A 17,200-nucleotide genomic window follows, 5' to 3' on the forward strand; every position below is an offset into this window, starting at 1 on the left:
GTCTATACTACCGAAGACATATAAACGCCGTAAAAAAATATGCCAATTAATAACTTCAGTCAATATAATAAATTAAATTCCTTAGAAATACATTTTGGAGCCCACGGTTCACATTTTATACTGCTACTTAAAAGCCGCACGTAGCGTGAGAGGGATGGTAGCGCGCAATTGGCATGTGTGCATCTCTCTCTCCCCAACCCCCCACTCCACCCCGCCACCCCCACGCGCGCGCGCACACACACACACACTCCCTGTCTATATCTATAGGGGGTATGTGAGAGTGCGTGTGGGTGCGTGCGCGTGTGACGGGTGGAGGGAGCCGTATATGCAGTACGGTGACTTTGAATGGCAATATACTTTTAATGCATTAAGTACGGAATGGAAAAATGAATTTATAGTGTATATTGCTATACACTGAAGAGCACACACGCGCACTCACTCACACATTCTCCCTCCCTCCCTCCTCTCTCTCTCTCTCTCTCTCTCTCGCTCTCTCTCTCTCTCTCCCCCGTTTTTTCCACACCTCAAATAACGGCTCGTGTGATATATTTCTGCATATAATTTGTGTACAAGGGGCTATATATTTTGTCGACGTGAATGGCTCTCAGCGGTCGTGGATTTTAAATTTTTAATATATATTTATATATTTCGCTGGAATATTGCCCAACGTCGTCTGCAACTGTACATTATATTACTTAATTATTTAATTTCTGGTTGGTGTGATATTTTTGTGCGCCGAGAGATTGTCGACAAGCGAAGACTACGTTCAATGCCGTTAGAACATGTCCTATGTTCCCTTTCAAGGTAAGAGAGCTGATATATTCAACGCTGCATCTCTCTCCCTCCCTCTACCCCTGTGCCTCTCTCCTCTCTCGCTTATCCGCTCCCCCCGTCTCTCTCCCTTGCGCTATCATATCTCTGACAGAATTTAGCTAATGGGTGCATCGAATAGGCATGTCGAAATGCAGTGAAAGTGTTCACGGTTGTGTATGGTTTTACCACCGTGTGTCAATATGTCAGCGAGCGGGCTGTTTTCGTGTGTTTTAGGGTCTGTCAATGTTATTGAAGAGTGCATGCGTGTTTGTGACAGTGTAGTACAAGTGGGTTTCAGAGTGTGCAAGTGCACATCTTTGGCAGACAACCACGAAGTACTTGCGCGCAGTACATTGCATGTATCTCGTATTTTTGACGATTAGAGGAAGGCTCATCAGCTGTATCCTGCAATATAAAGAAATCACTGGATCACCTTGCATGAAGACGTTGCGAGGCTACTTTTAGCTTGTTTTAGGAGTCTCTGAATATAGAGAAATGCGTCCGCCCAAATTGTGTGCAAATCCATTCCCCGGGAATTAAGTGGTTTGTGTCACGTGCAACCATGACTAACGCTTAATAACTTTCTAACAACCTCCATGAATCGCTAACAATTTTGATTTATTCCAGAGTATTCAAAAATTACTAATCGTAGTACAAATTTAAGATCAACAACAAGATCGGGAGATTTAAAACAATAAATGAATCCGTTTATAAGCTTTTGGGCCTTATATTTTTGTAGAACTGGAATATGTCTTGACTGGCTCATGCAGTCAGTATTCACACAGTGGACAAACTCTGATTATCTGTGCAATAGCCAGGAGTAAATCCTGTTGAGTTCCAGCTGTAGTCACCACGGATCTCACCAGCCCCAGGGTGTTCTAGATACTGCATAGACAGTGCGTTTACAGGCCTCATCCAAATACAGCTACCCAACATATAATTGGGTGAAAAACTGTGGAAGAAAGGACATGTTGCTACACTCTTGTTAGAATAATTTCAGGTTAACATTATGGGCAGAATGGTCTAGTAGTAGTACTGGTTGTAATTATAAATTGGAATAGTTTATTGCATAACCACGAATGTGTTGGTGGACCTAGTATTTTTTTCTGAGAGGCAAAATAATTGTCTCAATAAATCTCAGTTTAGAATATAGTATGGCCATACTTTAACATGCTAAACAGAATTAAATACACATATAACTAAAACTTCAGATTTAACTTTTGTAAGGTTTCTAACTATTCATGCTAACTCACTTATTAAATCTCTGGAACCATAATGTCCTTACAAATTCATAAATGCTTCACTAATATTTTAAGCACGCACCCAAGCAGGGTCGCTGTATAACAAACGCAGAACCAAACGAGTTGTGATTGCCCAGAAATTAAAATATAAAAACTGCCCCAAGTTTCAAACTGTGTCTTACAGTCTCTAAGGTATTCAGATGTGAAAACCATTCTGCAATAAGACAGAACACTAAATCATGCATGCCCATATGTGCACAGTTTGAACGAGACATTGTAACTGTCCAGTACAAATACAGTTTAAGCAATATGTATACACATACCTTAAAAATGTACCATACATTAACACATTAACCAGGGTCTTCCATGCTCTTGAAATGGCATGCTGGACTAACGATGGAAGTACAGATGCAGAACATGGTCTCAGCTAAATCCAAATATCTGATTATATGATAGTTTGGTACAGAATCACTGAAGCATGAAAATTTAAAGAGACAGCACATCCTAAGCACAAACCTCATATTGCAGCAATTCTTAATATGACAGTGACACTATTCTTTCTGTATATCCAGTCAAACTATGGAAAAATAAAGTTGGGAAATTGCTTGTAAGAACTGATTTCTAGTACTATGGAAATACTAGTAATATTTGTCAAGTAGCTCATTGCTTTCAAATGGAATTTCAATGTGAGGGGAGATATATACTTCAGATTTGAGCAACACTACATGGTGGTGTAGATTTATGAAATTTGTTTTCAGTTGTGCTTGGAAAGAACATTTTCGCTTTTATAAATATGATCATAGTTGATATCATTAATGGAAATGCACTATAATAATCCAATACTTTACACAATTTAGGAAAAGATAAATGTATAGGACTTGACAAGTGAGGATAAAAATTGAGGATATGACCTCTCGAAAACTTTTTTAAAGCAGTAGTCCTGATGCGTTTTGCAGATTGAGACCCCTGTACTGAATTTCTCAACCTCCTCCTTCCTTAGGAACATTCAAGGCTAGTTATTTAATTTAAAAAAAAAGGTATCAATAGTGTATAATCATCTCAAATAAAGGTTATGACAGGGCAAACTTTGAACTTGAAGGAGAAAAAATGAATTCTAATCAATATTTATTTTAACAGAGACCTTTATCAGAACTTGGATGGATATTTTATTGAAATCGTTTGTTTTTGGAATGACGATAATGGCTATTTTAGGGCAAATATTTAATTAAGCCTGGTTAAAACTAAATTTGGCAAAATATACACATGAAGCTTTGTTCCCTGTCTATAGCAATATCTATGATTTAACAATTACATATAATAATGCCATATTTTAGATACAATGTGTTTAGCCAAAGCAATATTTATTTTGAAAAAGCTTTTAAAAATAACTTGTGATGTGAATTAAATCCACAGTTACTGCACTGCTCACAGATTGTTTTAATGCATTTTGCAATGATAAAATCCAAGGACTTAACCATGTACCACAAGTCAACTCAATCAAACCTCAGAAGTGATTCATTTGCATATATTTGCATTTTCTCTGGCACGTTCACAGAAAGATGCTGAAGGTTCATGAATGAGCACAGAGGGGTGTGTCACAGTAGGGTAACAGGGGTAGCAGGCCGGTGTTGCATATGATCTGGCAGGCATGTCAGGGCAATTGACCTCTGAATATAAAGTTACTTTAAAATCTTTTAGGTGTGTGCTATACTGAACTGAACTATACATAACAGGGAATGGCCAGTGTGGCCTTTTATTTATGCTATTTATCCCCAAGATTTTCAAAAATTCACCTTATTGTAATGCTCAGTCATATCTTGTAGGCTGCTCCCATCACTGCAACACCAATCATCACAGGTGATCAAGCACTAGCATGTGTGTACTCTGATACATGTATAACCAGCTACCAATTGTTTTCACTCTTACACATAAGACTAGCATGTTCAGTCATTGTGCTGGATTGCTGTATCATGTAGACAGCTCACGCATACAGACTTGAGGTACCTGACTGACCAGAGGAGAAGCTCTTGTGTGATGAAGCAGGGGGACTGAGGTAAAGGGGGACTAAAGTCCTCTCTTCCTGGGGAACAGTTTCTCTGTGCTAATACAATTACGATTAGATTCTGCCGTTCCGCCGCACTTGAGAGCAAGCACTTTAGTTGTATGTGCCTCCTGACGGCCCTCCCAATAAAGCCTTTCTTAATTGTTCTTCTCGGTGACATTAGACATTTTCCCTCGATTCAGAAGAAAAAGCTTCTATGTCTTTAAGCTTTCAAATATAGCCCATGTGCCCTGCCCTAGCGGAAATGAGACTGGATTCCTCAAGATCATTGGGCAATCTGCAGTTAAGCCTGCTGTGCTAAAAACCCCCAAGTCACTCCCTCAAAGGACTTTAGCTCTTACATGCAGGGTGATGTCTTGGTACAGGGCTCATCATTTCTGGTTAGATGGCCTAATAGTAATTAAGTGTGGGCCATGGATCATGGTAAAATTCAGTGCTTTTGTTGAACTTTTAGATATAATTTGCTGAGCTTCTCTGTGCGGAAATCAATTATCCTTCTGATTGGACATAAGAATTAATGCTTAGCATGAACCTTGCCCAAGCATCTGTATTAGGTACCTCAGTTAACGGGATTGAAAGAGCACTCCACCAGGATGATCAGGAGGCCTGAGGTCTTCTTCCATTGGTCATTCTTCTCACAGTCCACTCCACACCAGCACTCTGTAAATGCAGCATATATATATATATATATATATATATATATATATATATACTTTGCGATTTTAGATTTCTAATCACCATGTAGAAATTACAGCACTTTATATACACAGTCCCCCCATTTCAGGGCATCATAACACACAGGTGTTTCTAATTAGTCAGGTGTGTTCAAATGCTTCTTTAGTGCAGGAGAGCTTTCAGTATCTAATCTTGATTCTAGGCATTGATTGCCTTTGGAGCTTTTTTCAACATGAGGACCTTGTTCCAGTGAAAGTGAAGGAAGCTATTATGAGAAATAAGGAAAAAACCAGTCATGAGACGTAGGCCAAACCTTAGGCTTACCAAAGCGTGTTTGGAACATCACTAAGAAGAAATAGAGCCCTGGCAATCTCAGAAATCACAAACAACCTAGGTTAGCCAAGGAAGACCTTTATGGTGAATAAAATGAATCTGGCATTCTTATTTCTCATCTTCATAATGGCTTCCTTGACTTTCATTGACACGACTCTTGTCCTCATGTTGACAAATGCCAATAACTTACTCCAAAGGAAATCAAAAGGCTAGAATTGAAAATAGATACTGAAAGCTCTCTTACACCTGTACTAAGGACGCAATTGAACACACATAACTTATCATAACACTTGTGAAGCCATTTGTCCCGAACATTGTGGAACCCTTAAATGGGGGTACTATTTATAAAAAGTGCTGTAATTTCTACATGATGAAACCGAAATGTATAAAAATACCATTACATATAAGCTGAGAATGTGCACTTCAACCTCATGTGAATTGTTTGAATACAGATAAGTGACAAAGGAAAAACTCCAATTTAGTGGAGAAACATAAAGAATGCAGATACTTCTGTAATGCATGATACAATTAAGCAATTAACATCCTATCATGCTCTGTGGCATGTATAAACATGCTGAGCAGGCCCAGTTGACCTCAGTTTGAGGAAAAGATGCAAAGTGACTTTGAAAGAGGGTTCATTATTGGGGCACGGATGGCAGGAGCCAACAAAGACTGATCAACTGGCTAGTGTTTCAATAGGAACAGCGACTGAAGTGACATCTGCATTTAGATCTGTGGGAAAGACTTCAGTAAATAGGGTTGGAAATTGTGGTCGGAAGCGCACACTTGATGACCGTGATGCTTGTGCATTAGTGCGATATGTAAGGAAAAACAGAAGTGCAACTCTTCCTTAGGTGACAATCACAAAAAGAGCAGTTGTCTTATAAAGCAATTCTCACTGTGTTGTGTAATTATTATTTCCAGCTTGAAATTTTTAGTTTCATTCCAACCATCCATTACATCACATTATTTCACATGTGGGCTGTGCTTTTTCACGTGGAGCTTTCCTGCTGACTAGTGCCACTGTAATGTTCATCCACAGCCTGGTGTCTTTAGCACTTGGAAAAATGAAGTTGCCATCTCAGCTATCTGAAATGAAGGGCTAAAGGAAACTGAATCATCCTCACTGTATTGACACCTTGAGTTCCTTTGAATATTCAAGATTTCAGAATACAACCATCATTCAGCACTTGACCTATGCTTTCCAGGGCTCTGTTGATTTAGCTTTGATTTCACAGTTCAGTCGGCTAATTTCTCTGATGAACTTATTTATTTTGATAGCTATTGTGCCACGGATTTATATGCTGACATTGAATACCGTGTTACAGTATTCAATTCTTAATTCATATTCGAGGAAAGAAGCCACTGGTATTCTAACTTGCAAGCTTTGGTTTCACTAGCAGAAGTCACAAATAACCATCAAGGCAGCTACACATAGTATTGTAATACCTGCATACAGCAGTATATTTGCAGTTTCATATTGTAGATGTTATTGCTCAGTTAATGATACAGACATTAAGTAGACACATAAATAATTAATTACCAAGCTAGTTTCCTGGTTATACGGTAGTCATAATAGAAAAATAAAAGTTAAGGTTACATTAAACAGAAGCAGGATGAACAGGTGAACAGCATGCAGCATCAATAGGTTGATTGAACAAGATTCTACAAGAATTGTTTTTATGTACTGGGACTTGTCAGCCCTCTAGTTATATTCCTTAACTATATTTCACACTAGTCTTATGTCCTCTTTTTATTACTGCTTGCTAGTTAGCTAAGGTATTTTTCCTGTGTCCTGCTTAATGTGTGTGATATGTCACTTGAGGTACTGACTCTAAAGCGAGAGTGTAGCATCTTTAAATGGAAGGAATTACCTGAAGCCTCCAAGTATTCTATAATTGTTTGCTTGCTAACCCTGTGAAAAATTTGAATAAGTTCATATTCTTGATTGCTTGCCTGTTTTTGGATTTTGTGTGGAACCAAAGACATTAGGTTGTTGTACTTGTGGTTTGAAGTGGGAATCTGCATTGTGCCTGTTTTTATGGAACAGTAGAACAAAGGTAGATGTACTTATATCCTTCCATGTAAAACTTTTTCTCCTTGTCCAGACTGTTTTTCCACCTAGCACTGTAGCTATCATTTGTGTTCCGAGATTAAGACCCCTTTAATCAAGTGGCATTTTTTGCATTTTAGATGACCCAATTTAGTTTGTGTATTCATGGAATATAATGAATCAAAGGATGGAAACTGAAAAAGTGATTGTTACCCCTTTGTCTAAGTTTGTTGTGGTAATTCCAACTGTATGCCTTCTACACCAATGGGAATATGGAGGATCTTTTCATTGTTTAAAAAGAAGTTGAATTATTGTCATTGGTGTGCTCCGTACAGTCATTCGTTTTTCTTCCTGCTATGCTTAGTTTGGTTTATATTTATTTTTATTCATCCAGCAGATCGTCTTATCATGAAATACAATAACGTATGCAGAATGGTACATGTTTTGATTTATGTGTCCTTGCAAGGGTAGGAATCACAATAACGACACACGCAATCTGACAAGTGTGGCTATAATAAAATAATTGTAATATTTGCTATTTTAATATTTATCAATTATTTACGTAGATTTGTATTTATGGTAGCACTTAAATAGTTAAAAAAGATGGTCATACACAGGACAGTTAATTAGAAATTGAGTAAAATGTTTTTTTAGTTATTTGTTATTAAGATGATATTGCTGATTGTCTATTTTCAAAATTCATCAAAGTGGGGTTGAAATGATAACAGGTCTTAACATAAAAGACCAAAGCATGGGTGGCCTCCATATTTTCTGAAAAGGAGGTTTCATGACAAATGATTACCTTTCCTGTGATCAGACTACAAAAAATAATAATTGCCCTGTTTCTTCTTTACACAAGGAAAGATTCAATTTAAGAGCAACCCAAGTTGTGTGCTGCATTATTATTGTGTCACAATGCAGCAATAATCACTATCATAAACAAATAAATAAATTCTAACTGCGCAATGTTTGTGAGAACTCTAAACCCAAAGTTCCATCTGACATATCTGAGCAAATAAAAAATGATTAGGTTAGATGTATGGCACTGTATACAGTTTGATTATTCTTTTAAATGTTACAGCCATAATTTAAATTTCTCTGCTCTTCTATTGCATATTGAGATAATGGTACTCAAACAATATATCTGATGAAATTATGAATTTATTTGTAAAAATGTCCCCTGTGGGATAGACATACTAAACAAGCTTTTATCAGCCAGGTGGGGGGCTTATCTCAGCTATGTAAGTAGCTGTGTGGCTCCTACAAGCATGGAGTAAAGAACTACTGTACAACCTTAAACATAGGACTGGCTTCTATGATGTAGGCAAATGTTGCTGTATGCTCTGTGTGCATATTAGTGCATATGCTGTAGGTACTGATGGCTGCATTAAAGGATAATTGTTAGGTAGCATGCATGTTCTAAAACAATTACACTTGTATTTTATTTTTAAGGACTACTTCAGCTCAGTGATCTTATACAGTGTTATTAAATGTGTTGTTTTTCTACCCCTTATGCCTTATGAGTTATGCAGTTGTACTGATAATAATAATAATAATAATAATAATAATAATAATAATAATAATAGTTACAGAAGTAGCAAAGTCTGGCAATACGTGGCCCTGCTTCAGGTAGGACCATAGAGACAGGGCATTATTTTAATTTATTTGGATAAAATAAGCTGCAGTATCAGAATCTGTGCATAATAATAATAATAATAATAATAATAATCAGTTGTTGATTTCTGCACTTATGTTTTGAGCGGGGTGTGCCTATTCCTTTTTATGACAAACGCCCAGTGTGTGGGACACTTGCTCATAATGGTAATGCACCATTTTCAGCCCAGTGCCAATGATACTGTACATTAGTATCTCCGTCATCGGCTGTCATGTTAATAACGGTTGTGAGTAGTGAATGCATCTGCACAAAGTGAGAACACTGAAGGCTGTCTTCAGATTCACAGATACTGGGAAGGGTGAGGTCTGCTTGACATTGACATTGTGGCTCATTACAAATGTGTTTTAAATTACACAAATACATTTAAGCCAAATGTTGCGCCTTTCTTCCATTAACCTCAATGCAGTTCAGTTACAGCAGTTTTTAAGCAACTTTATATAGGGCTGCTGTTTAGAAAACAGAAAAAAATGTTTTGACTGATTACTGTTCCTTAATTTCTCCTTTGATGGCCATGTTCACTATTATAACCATGAGTGAGAATGACCCCGTACCAGGGTCATCCTGTATTAAAGATACGGCCTGCTAAATGGAGAAACTGACACTAAAGGTACAGTAGAGTAGGCTGACCTCAGAAGAACTCTGAGTGATGGCTGTTTGCAACCCTAATAGAGCTGTCATCCTTTGCGCTTTTCTGTTGTTGAGCTAATGCATAAACACATCAACACTTTTTTATTATTCTTCCAGTACATGCTGACAGGACATATTAATGACATGTTGTATCAATGGGCTGTATTTTAGGCCCTTTTTCGGGTGTAATATGGAGGTACGCGAAACTGACTGTCCTTGTGCCCAGCTATTCCCTGACGGAAAAGGTTGTGCACAAGGGCGTGAACGTGACATGGGTTTGAAAGCATTCACACTTAATTCAAAGTTGCTGGTTTTTGCGTGGTTAATGTTTCGCGATGCCTGTTCCTCAGGAGAATAGTGTTGGAGGAGGAGAGGAAAGGAGGACTCAGAGGCAGCTGACAGACAGGGGTGGAGGAATCTAGGAGCTTATGGAGTGCGTGCTGAGAAAACTGATTCGGGTTTCGGACTCAGCCTCGCAGGATTTGGATCCTGTCTCTCAGCTGTCAGAAGCTCCCTGTCCCATAGTGTGACACAAGCTGACATGCAGCATGGAGCAGGGCCTTGGGTCTGAGCCTGAGAATTAGGTGGCCAATCATGCTGGATTCCCCTGTGAGATACTATTGGTAGTGATACTCATCACAGTTCTTTGCAGTTCTTAACTCCACATCCATTATGTGTCATTACTGGTGTTAACAGTCATTTAACTGGTATTAAAAGTACATTTAATTGGTTCCTCCAGCCATGATTTAAAAATGCAACGCTGGGTCATTGACCATGATGATATCCAGACTCAAAGCCAAAATGACAAAAGAGTGAATACAAATAGAAAAAACTTAAAATATGCAAACACATTCACTGTAGGTCTGGACGACTGGATGCTTACCTTTCGTATTTTCTCATTTCAGCTGGAAGCTGAATATTAAAGTCTTGTCGCTGTACTTACACATTCCTGCGGGAAGATTGCGCTTCATTTTCACCCAAGTGATAATCATGAGTGTTGCAGAATTTGGAGATATTATCTTTAGCCCTACAGCATTGCTCTCATAGATAGATAAGGTTTCGTGTTGGGGATGACAGTTGAAATGAACAGTTCAGAACAGGCTCAATGAGGCTCCTGCTGACAGAGGCATGTTTACATGTGTACCATGATAGCCAGGGAAATAGTGTGCTTTCATATGTACTTTAGTACATGCTGACCCGTAGACCAACAGAAGATGGTCTTGGTACCTTGCATTCAATAGTAATAATGAATGAGGCCTAAACTAAAGGAATATGTGAAATAAGTGAATATAAATTTAACCCATAAACTTATGTGAATGTACTGCTCATATGGATTCTATAACCTTATGGGCGATGCCTCTGACTCTGGGGAGAGTCCCGACCAAAGACATTTAGGTGGTACCCACTGCCTCCCCGATGCCCAATGGTATTACATGAATGGGGTTGTGGTCTAAAATTGGGGTTGGCACACATCTCAAGGTGGGTTACTTGGTCATAATTTGCCATGCTTTATAATATGCATAATACTGTACACGTAGTCTTTAGGGGAGTTTGGATCTGGGCTAAACTGTCATCTAATTTTGACCAGATTGCAGGACTGAAAACTGAGCAGCTGATAACATATTATATATATATGTGTGTGTATGTGTGTATTTATGTGTATTTTGGTGACTTCTGTTCTTTCTCACATCAAACGACAAATGCATCCCATTCACACATATTGCTGACTCATTTTTCATTTGACCATGTTTATTATAACAGCAATAAGATTTTTCTATAGATTATTTGACAGTACCCCTGTTCAAAAAATGTGATTGCACCTCTGGGTGTGTCCCTCTGCAGAACTGCGCTCTGTCCCTCCCCTGTCAAACTGTTAGTACATAAACCTTTGTAGAGTAGGTTTTTTGGAATGTTCAAGTCAGTGTTCTGGAACACCATTGCTTTCAATTGCCTGTAGCGATGGTTACATCAGCAGATTACATCAGGTCAGAACATTCGAATCACACATTTGTGATATGACACCTTAAAGGGTTAAATCTGCAAGGATTCCATGCCTGTAAATGTCATGACAGAAGAGGGGCCTCCTTGTGGTTGTCATTCAATTTCCTGGCAGCCTGTGCAATGGGAGGAACGTGTCCTTCCTTGTTAGGGTTGCACATGTCGTGGGAGCCCGCGGTGGGATTAGTGCTTTCACTCTGTCGGAGTGTGATGACATCACGCTCCTCTGTGCCGTATCTGTGCTGCTGGAGAGTACATGGGTCACATGGCAGCTGTCAGGGTGCTCCTCTGCTGGCCAGGTGGTTGGGATGGGTGTTACCTTTTTTGCTTTTGAGCACAAATCCATAAAGAGGCTGTTTTCCATTCATAGCTGTGCAGAAAAGCTGTGTCCACAACATGTTTCAATTGTTAAGGGTAAGGGTAGTTAACTGAAGTTTTCAGCTATACCACATCTTTAATTTGGGGTTAAGTGTAGTTGGTATGTTTTTCCAAAACAATTCTTGCAGTTTAAGGAGTTTCTTGTTATCTCACTAAGCATACAACCATACAAGCACTGCTTTTGCAACCGGTTTTCTCTTTGGACTATGCATTATGTTGGGAAATTATGTATTTGAATATGTTGAATATTTTGAGGCTGAACGCGCTAACACATTTGACCTGTGCTTTCACTGTGATGTGTGACTGAACAGTGATCTAGTTCTAACCACTTTATTGTGTGATAAACATGATTGATTGATATGCTTCATCCGGTGCCTAGGAAAGGTGATATGAAACATTACAACACTTGAAAAAGTGTGCTTATAAATATGATTGCAAATTATATAATTACTTTATGAGTAGGAATGACAAGTATTTCATTTTGGAGAAAATAAATAGCTTTACCAAAATCATGTTGAAAATGAAAATTTCAGAAGTGCAAACTATGGGCAATACAGTACTATGAGCAATGATGTGGAATCATAATCAGAATCATGACAAATTTTTAAGTTGATCTTGCACCTCTACTGCATATATATATTGAGCAAACTCATGTTATAATGAAGTTGCTCAGCAAACTCCATTATCTAGGGTCGGTAAGATGCATGCTGTACATTTTACATACTGCTGTCTCCAGAGGGAGCTTAATGTATTGCTCAGGGGAAAATCAGAGCTGTCACACAAATGATTGGTTCCCATGATAGTCAGGGTTTAAGTCCTGTGCAACCGCCCCAACTGGACCCATGTCTCTATATTTTAGAATTGTGTGGATTTTCCTCTATTTATAGCTCTTTCTTACCATTGCCATGGCATTTGTCCTTGTCAAAAGAGTGATGAGTGGTTAAGAATGAACTTTCCTTGGGTTACCCATGATGTTTGTAAATCAATGAATGATCGAGTTGACAAACTAGTATGGCAATGGTATGTGTCCACATCAGTGTTTAAAAAAAAGACACATCCCACAGAGGCAAGGAAAATGTCTGAACTAATCACATTATTTCTTATGAAGTGACTATTGGACATTTTTGTTATTATGCACTGGTGAGAAAGTTTTTTGCTTAACACAATGCCATGTCTAAATATGGAGCTATGATATGGCATAAACTATGGTAGCTATTAGCTAACCATATCCCTAGACAGCCCAAATATATTATAGCTCTCTCTGAGCAATCAGTTATGGAATGCATGGAACATGTGGTCATTCTGCCTGATTATGTCTGATAATTCAGCTCATAAAGTAATGAGGGGATTTGAATGGAATGCATACGGAAGGAGACAGAAATTATCTGAACGCTGGCTCCTCTTCTGTCTGCTTTTTTCATGCTATGAAGGGAAAGAGAATGCCCCCGTTGGATTGAGGTCAGAGGTCTGACAACTAACGTTTTGTGAAAAACCAAATTACCAGTGGCACCTGGTTTACTTACAGGACTGCTCCCTGTCACACTGTCTAGCCTTAATGTGCTTTCTGAAGTGCATGTATCCAGTCCAGCAGTACAGTCTATAATGTACCTTCCCCTATGATGTGGGGAGTATAATTCTATACTCCGGTAGAAAAGTACCCACACATTCAGCTGTCTCCATGGGAATAGTGTGTGTCGCTGGCAGGGAAATACAGGCAACATTGGTAAAACATCTGGAATGCAGTGTCCTATAGAGTATTTTTTCATACACAATGAGGGTCTGGCACCAATAGTACAGTGCATACAAGTAGGCAAAGACTGTAAATGTTATAAAGGGTGATTTGGAATGCGGGGGGTGTTTCTAAATGCAGGGTCACAGGGGTCAAAGGACAGACACCTGCCTCTGTGCTATTGTGGGCTTTGCAGAGCCAAAATATTAGCACAAGCTGTACCAAACTGCCCACTAAAGAGCAATTCAAACCTCTTTCACTTGGACGCCACGCCCTTTCGGCATGGTCTGATCCTTTCCTTCACAAATGGCATCATTACCGAATAATCAGCTTCTGAATGCCTCAAACACATTTTGTTTTTTGGTTTGACAAGTCAAGCATGAGGATTGATCCAACAAAGTAATTACATTTTTTGAGGAAATAAACACTGCTCTATGGATTTTTAGTAAAAAGGATCCTCAATGATGCTGTAAAGGAATTTATGCTGCTTTCTCCTTTAAGCTTACATTAGAGACATTCTTCTTCTTATTATTATTATTATTATTATTATTATGAATAATAATTATAATAATTTCCTCTCACTTTATATATTTTGTTAGAAGTAACTCACGATGAGCACCAGTATATTTTAACTACGGTATTGCCACTGCAGTGTGGTTCGGTTGTCACTGTTTGACCTGTGAACAAAAACTGTGACAGGCATCCTTAACACACTTAAGCGGAAAACATTCTGCCCACAGGTTTACTGGTTTGAGTCAATGTCATGTATTTGTGATAGTATTTTACATCCTGTGATTCAATTGGATGCATCTCTGTTCAGGCTCACCCTGAATTGATCACAGGCAATCACTAGCTTTCAGATTCTTTTTTAAAAATTATAAATACTGGAAACTTGTTTACAGTTGGATAAAAACAATTGTCTAGGATATGTGAATGTGAATAATGTATGCATGAGTATTGGTTGTGTTGATTATTGATTTCTTTGATAATCTACATATTTTCATTTACTTTTTTGTTCTAGATGTCAAATAATGCAGTATACATAAAACAAGTAAATATTTTGTTCCTGTACCTTTTCACTGGTCAGTCCTGTTTTACCTGTTGATTGTCAGATATTTGTGCATTCACTACATTTCTGGAAGCAGCATTTAGTGTGAGCATGCTTCAAGATGGAGTGTTTCATTGAAAAACATGGGATGGCTATATCTCCTTCACCTCTGTCTCGGGGTTGCACTTTTTTCTCAATAAAATGATTCTTCACATTGTCATCCCATGAAGGGGGTGGGGCCTATGACCTCACTGTTCTCCTGTGTGGAGATTGTGAGTTAAGGTGTATGTGAGTGCCCTCGAGGCAATAATACAATGACACAGTTCTTATTCTATCTATGGATTGAGGACAGATCACTATAATTATTCTTCATCTCTCAGGACCAAAACCCAATCCTCTTTCTCTCTCTGGGGCATGCAGAGAAGACATATACAGACACATGTGCAGTAATACAACAGATGACACACTGAGTGTTTACAAGAAAATCACAACTACTTTTTGACACGCTAACACACAGAAGCAACACTGTAACCCATTAAAGGGATATTTTCTCTTTGGCATAACACAAGTAATTATGTGGAGCTTACCCTATTGCATTTGCGCAACATCACAATGTCCCCTGTTGACCATTAACGGCAGCACCGTTCCTCTTGGTTTTCCGGTTCCAATTCACTCTCGCCACCTGGCTGCAATTAATCGTTTTAAAACACAAACTAACTATGGAGGATTATAATTTGATAAAAGAAAATACGTCATAAGGGCTAAGGTTTTTTGAGCTGATAAGCTGTTTTCAGGTTTAGGTTAGCTATAAACAAAGAAACTACTTTAAAATTGGTTACTACATAGACAGCAATCCATAGTTAGATTTTTAACGCGCCAATGTGAATACATTATGATGCTCAAGGATACATCACTAAGTTACACAACTCTTCCGGATCTTCTTTTTCATTTAAAAAGCAAGTGTAGAAAAGATATTCACACCAGATATAGTAGGCCTACACCAGATTTTTTTTTTTTTAATCGTAGAACTTATGACGTTAGTACTCTCTTTCATCGGCGTATTGTTCTCCGTAGTTCATTTGTGTTATAAAACTATTCATTTCGGCGAGGTCGCGAAAATGAAAGGGAGTGAATGGGAACCGGAAAACCCGTTAACGGAAACAGGACATTTGATGTTGCTTGTATTCATACTACATAACCACAAAACTACTTGTATTATACCAATGTGAAATATACATTTAACACACTGAAGTTTGCTTGAGAAAATAAGGTTTTCACCTGGTAAAAGCACACACTGTCTGTGTTATTTTGTGTTACTACTGCTGACGGTAACTGTCCAGACAGGACATTCAGTTCACGCCCATGGATTTAGACAGAGCTGCATGCTGACATATGCTGTTGATGAGAAATTTGCTTCTTTTATTTTACTGTATCAGACAGGACTGTATTTTGGCATCACAAAAGCAGGCCCAGCAGTAGAGCCCAATGAAATGTTTGAGTGACAGAAAGATTGAGAAGAGCAGGAAGTGGACAACACATTCTTTATTTCCCAGTGCTAACAAGCAAAGCCAATTTAGTGAGCTGAGCACTGTATATGCCAATATTCAATCCTTAAGACCTGTGTGTGTGTGTCAGAGAGAGAGAGAGAGCGAGGGGGGGGGGGGGGGGGGGGGGGGGGGGGGATGGTAGAAGTGTGGGGGGCTGAGAGACAGATGGGTAGACAGAGAAGGAAAGAGAGGGGGAGGGGAAGGATGAGATGGTGAAGAAGACCAGGAGAGGCTAACAGCGAGTTTGTGGGAAAGTTAATTCTCAATTTATTATTATGTGATGTGCTAGGCTTTTAAGCAGTGACATATTACATTGCTTTGCTGACTGATTAATTCATATATTGTTGGCCCTATTTGCCAAGTTTCTTGGCATTTATCTTTTTACCATAGATTATTAAGATAGTGTTTAATGTATTTAACTAGTATACCTGCCCACCATGTCTCTCTATCTGCCTGACCATCTACTTGGAAATATAGCGAGAGGGAGCAGAAGAGAGGGGAGAGAGGGAGGATCTAGTCAGTATTTCATGGGTGGCTGGGTTGCTATGGGAACAAGATGTGGGTTCCTTTTTTTTTTCCAAAAAAAGTGTCCTCCTTTCCTGTATTCCTGTCTTTTACTCTTTTAGTTAATTTCTTTCAAGTTTTCCAGTCTCCTCATCCTCTCAGTCTTGTTCAGCTCTTCACCTCACCTCTCCCTCATGTTCTTTCCTCCTCTGTCCCTATATTCCCCTCCTGCATCTCACCTTCTCCCTGCTCCCTGTTCCACCCAGGCTTTCTGCTCTTTCTCTGTCACTCTCTCCCTCTCCTCCTCTCTCTACTCGCCTCTCCCACACGTCCCCTGTCTGTCCATCTCTCTCCACCATCTCTTCTCCTCTTCTCTTCCCCCCCCTCAGTTTTTCTCTGATCATCTGTCTCTTTAACACTCACTTATATTCTATTCTTTTCTCGGTTGTCATGGCAATAAGCTGGGGGCGTGAGAGAGAGAGAGAGAGCGAGAGCGAGTGAGAGTGGGTGTTTCGGA

General features: G+C 38.9%; 1 protein-coding gene across 1 annotated transcript in view; it reads left to right on the plus strand.

Annotated features, from left to right (window-relative positions):
- The first annotated feature begins 273 nt into the window (after nucleotides 1-273).
- Nucleotides 274-17,200, plus strand: part of syngap1b (synaptic Ras GTPase activating protein 1b) — a 106,813-nt gene continuing 89,886 nt past the window's right edge. The window contains 1 exon segment of the mRNA XM_035380815.1: nucleotides 274-804. Coding sequence (XP_035236706.1) covers nucleotides 783-804 — 22 coding nt within the window. The 5' untranslated portion in view covers nucleotides 274-782.

The sequence above is a fragment of the Anguilla anguilla genome, chromosome 1, assembly GCF_013347855.1.
Source record: "Anguilla anguilla isolate fAngAng1 chromosome 1, fAngAng1.pri, whole genome shotgun sequence".
In the NCBI taxonomy this organism is placed as follows: Eukaryota; Metazoa; Chordata; class Actinopteri; order Anguilliformes; family Anguillidae; genus Anguilla; species Anguilla anguilla.